This window comes from Phoxinus phoxinus (genome assembly GCF_949152265.1).
Source record: "Phoxinus phoxinus genome assembly, chromosome: 10".
Lineage (NCBI taxonomy): Eukaryota > Metazoa > Chordata > Actinopteri > Cypriniformes > Leuciscidae > Phoxinus > Phoxinus phoxinus.
Window position 1 is genome coordinate 27334949 of NC_136885.1, and position 4473 is coordinate 27339421.

The window sequence follows — 4473 nt, forward strand, 5'->3', positions numbered from 1 at the left end:
TGCCACTCACAAAAAGATAACTTATTTTTATCTTCGGCCATGTTTGTGAAAGCGGCAGGATTTTTGGTGCACGAGCACCGGTTGCGCGTCGCTTCTCTGCCACCAGCGAAACCCACCGTGTTTTGCTGCTTTCCGCATATCTCCTATTGAAAATTAACTGGACACTCGCGACTGCCGTGTTTCGTGTAAAAGGGCCTTAATACAGAAGCACGCAGGCAATTCGAAATTCAAGTAATTTAGAAATTACGTGGAACAACGACAGCATTTTCTGCGTACCGCTGCAGTAAATTGAACATTAATCATGGCGAAATCATAGCTGAGCGATCATGTTTAATTGTTTTCTGGACATTTAATTGACTCTATTAGTACTTCAGACATAAACCAGCACCGTTTAGGTGCTAAAATATATTTATACAAATAACGGCATTGATACAGTGTAATGTCTAATCTTAACACGATGGAATACTAAGGCAATTATGCGTGTCATTTGTTCAGAGCCTGTAGTGCTATAAAGAGTTTGCCAAAGAAATGGGTTGTGGTGTGTTTATGACAGTTGTTAGCCTAATATTAGTTCTACCAGAAAGACTCGGGAGATAGAACGATGTAACGAAGCATACATTTATTGACAGCCCAGCAAGCATCATTTATAAAGTTCTTTGGCGTAGGCCCCGTCCATAGTTCGTAATCCGAGGGTAGCGGATCTTCATCTCCTGCCTGAAGACGAAGGCAGGGGCGCAGCCGACCCCCCCGGGAGGTATGGACAGGACCATCCTGGTTGTGGTGGGGAGGGTGGAGGTTGTTGTCGCGTTGGCATCTGCGAACTCAAACATGTGTAAGTACTGATCTTTTATACAGAAAGTGGTGATAGAAATGAAGGTAACAGTGACGTAGTAATTAAGTCTTCGTGGCAGAACTTAAGCTAAGCTTTCATATCTCTTGACTTATGAAAAAAAAGACTATTGTAAGTTTGTTGTCCTATGGCCATGGGCTGACGCTTTTGACAAATCGTCTACATCCAACGTACATGGCACCCTTTAGCGTCAATATGAGACGCACAGAGCTTTGTTCTGTTATGGTTGGGTTTAGGTCTGGGGTAGGATTAGGGTTAGACCGCTGGGAGGCGCCTTCTGGCCCATATCTATCTGCGTCTCATATTGACGCTAAAGGGTGCCATGTGCGTTGGATGTAGACGATTTGTCAAAAGCGTCAGTATATGACGCCTTGGGATGAGATCGGGCTGTAATGAGATATAATTGACACTAATGACATTTCAGAATATAGATTCTGATTTCTGTCTATTCAGTAGCTATATGTCTATAAGCACACGGTGTTTGGTGGCAGTGCTGCTTTGTTCATGTTCTTACATCATTTGTTTCATCCAAATATTGATTTGGATCTTTGATTTGCAAACTATTGTAATGTTGTCCACACTTCTGTCACATGATTTTAACTGTCCACTCACATTTTAAAGCTTGTCCAGATCTTTAGTGAATGTGTTGCAATTCTTGAATCATGTGAGGTTTAGACAGTTTACATCCATCACATTACGTCACAATACAATACAATACACATTATTTTGTCCATTAGTAGGCATTACAGTAATCTGTCACTGTTACTGTATACATAGGCAGATGTTTACATTGTGCAAAAATGCTGTATAATGTTTTATTGTCAGATGTCTTATTATTTGTAGAAGGGAAATTGTCTTGCATTTACATTAATACACATAATTAATGAATACAACCCATTAGCACTTCTTCAGTGATTTTAACCATTTGAATTACATCAGAATTAAAGGTGAAATGTATAATTTTTCCACCACTACATCATCAACTAAAATTGCAGAAATGATAAATGTTGTAAGAAATGTTTATACAGATATTCCTGCCCCAAATTCAAACCATATATAATACACATACATTATATACATATAATGTAAAGGAGTAATAAAGATTCATATATTTTTTAAAGCTGTTCATTTATACTTTTATGTTTAAGATGCTGTCAATTTGTTTGTATTGTATTTACAGTGTAAATAATTGTATATTTAAACATACAAAAATATACATTTAAATGCTGAGAACACCAATGAACACCATGAGATCAGACTATATATATTAAGCTGGGATAGTAGAAAACTTATTAACAAAGAAAACTTGCACAGAATGCACAGTTCAGCTTAAAGCCTATATTTATAATATAATATATGACAAAACGTATAGGCAAATGTTAATCATTACAGTAAGCCAACCCAGGTTCAAAGTCCACATTCAACTTCATGGAGGAAGTTTCTAAATTGTTTCATGGCATGTGATGGAGAGAAGGAAATTAAGAAGTGGTATAATATTGGTTAATATAGAAGAAAAAAGAAGAAGAAGAAGTGGAAGTTGTTTAAATAAATCTCTAGTAAACTGAAAGTGCAAAAGGCATCTGCTGTGGGGAAATATACAGTGATTTTTGTAATAGAATATCTCAGCTAAAAATGTTTTGAGAGATTATTGGGAAAACCTTCTGCGTTGAGGTCTGATGCCATCGTAAGTCATCGATGAGAGAGGTTCCTAATTGAAAAGTTCTGGGAGGATTATAGTGCTCTGATATGTAGATCTCTTCGATTTTATTCTTGTTCATGTTGAGTTTCACAATGACTCTGTCCATGTTGCTCATTTTATTATGTGGATCATAGTACTTCCTCACTTCATAGGGAAGATCCTCAGAGTGTGGGTAGTGAAGGTTTCCTATGGTGAAGTAGGAATATGTCCGTTTGTCCTTCAGTGGAGGGAGCAGGAGCCCGCTGTTGTGAAACACATGGAACCCAAACTCTCCAGCCACAGGATTGCAGAGAGCCACCATGTTATTGTCAATGCAATTTTTCACATACCACTTAATTAGAGCAAGTCCGTGTCGGGGTGGTGGAGTTCCAAACCCAGTCTCCTTTAGCTCCTCTTCAGTGTTTAATGTTTTAATGGCGATGACCAAGATGGCAAACAAAAGGCTGAGATGTTTGATCATTTCTGTATGCAGTTTGCAGGGAGAATGAGATATTAATTTAACATCAAAACATCTGATAAAATGACTACAAGCCTACTTAGAGTCAACATGAAATCACAATTCACCTTATTTACTTTCTTAATGCACATTCCCAGCTAACAGGGAACATTCTCAGAGCTTTGGCTAACATTCTGCCAAGGTTCCCTCAAAGTTATTTTCTATATATATTAATACTGATAGGATACTGATCTGAGTACTTTCAACAATCTTTTTTCCCCTTTGTATTCTATCACATATTTTTATCATGTTGGCATGAAAAGAATGTCTTGTACCTTATTTTCCTGTTGGTATTGTTATACATCTATACATAAACTTGTTTAAATTAACAGGAACAGACACTTTTAAATTTCAGAGTGTTTCTTGCATCTCATTTACAGTTTGTGCAGAGCTTTTTTTAAACAAAGAATAACAGCAAAAATCGTACACGACGTCATGTTATTTTACCTGAATGATGCAGCAGAACATGGGTTTGGAATTTCTTGAGGAGGCTGTGGATATTTTGTGAAGCTAACTGCGTTCGTTTCGAATCTTTTCAGTGTATGGGGGCCCTTGCTTTGAGAGTTACGATTTTCAGGCTTATTTTCTCGCCCTATCTAAGAGGAAGTGGTTAAATATGTGAAGTCTACATGACAGATGTGTTCTGCCCTGTTGCCCGGTCTCAGTTCCGGATTACGAATTATCAAAATGCATTCATCTTAATCCTAACAGCTCTGATTCAATTCAAAACATGACAGCTGTGAAATTAAAACACATAATGTGGTGACTGAAAAGAGAAAAACCCCATTTCTTCTTCCCTAGAGAAAAGCAAACAGGCATGCGATAACCTACAGGATCTGTGCTTTGAGGTTTTTTTCAAAGAATATCTGCAGGTGGAAAGTCCAGTTTCTGTTTACAGATTATGTCTAAACTCCCTTTAAGGCAATTCAGTTCACTCGTGGCTGTTTTGGAAACCCCCTCCCAGGCAGCTATTTTAGGTAATAGGCATGTAAGTACAACTCTTGAAATCTGTTTAAAATAGTAAGATGTCCATAACTTTGTCAAGATAATATTTTAATAACATTTTTCAAATGAGCTATAAAATCAGACAACAATGGTATTATACAGTACATTTTTCAAGGAGGTCCAGCTAACGTACTTTTTATATTTTTGAGTAAGCAAACTATTCAAAAGTTGAGTGTCTTTTATATTGCAGAATGTTAATTTCAACAACATTTTGCCGTATATATTAACATATTAGCATATATATAGCATATTATTCAACTCTTCCCTTTCACTTTCACCATATTTTACCAGAAATTAATTGGTTTAGCACATGCCTTGATGTGGGCAGAGAAAGTGACAGTTACTTTCCTGTACACATTTCATGTAAAACAGAAATGTGGCTTTTCTCTTCACTGTTCACTCATTCCAACTCGCAGTGTCATA

General features: G+C 37.1%; 1 protein-coding gene across 1 annotated transcript; it reads right to left on the reverse strand.

The window, feature by feature from the left end:
• Window positions 1–2341: 2341 nt before the first annotated feature.
• Window positions 2342–3628, reverse strand: LOC307005554 (uncharacterized protein). Its single transcript, XM_079625809.1, has 2 exons — window positions 3493–3628; window positions 2342–3011 (listed from the first exon to the last, which is right to left on the reverse strand). The coding sequence occupies exon 2, from the start codon at window positions 3007–3009 to the stop codon at window positions 2473–2475; it is 537 nt and encodes a 178-aa protein (XP_079481935.1). The 5' UTR covers window positions 3010–3011; window positions 3493–3628; the 3' UTR covers window positions 2342–2472.
• Window positions 3629–4473: the final 845 nt, after the last annotated feature.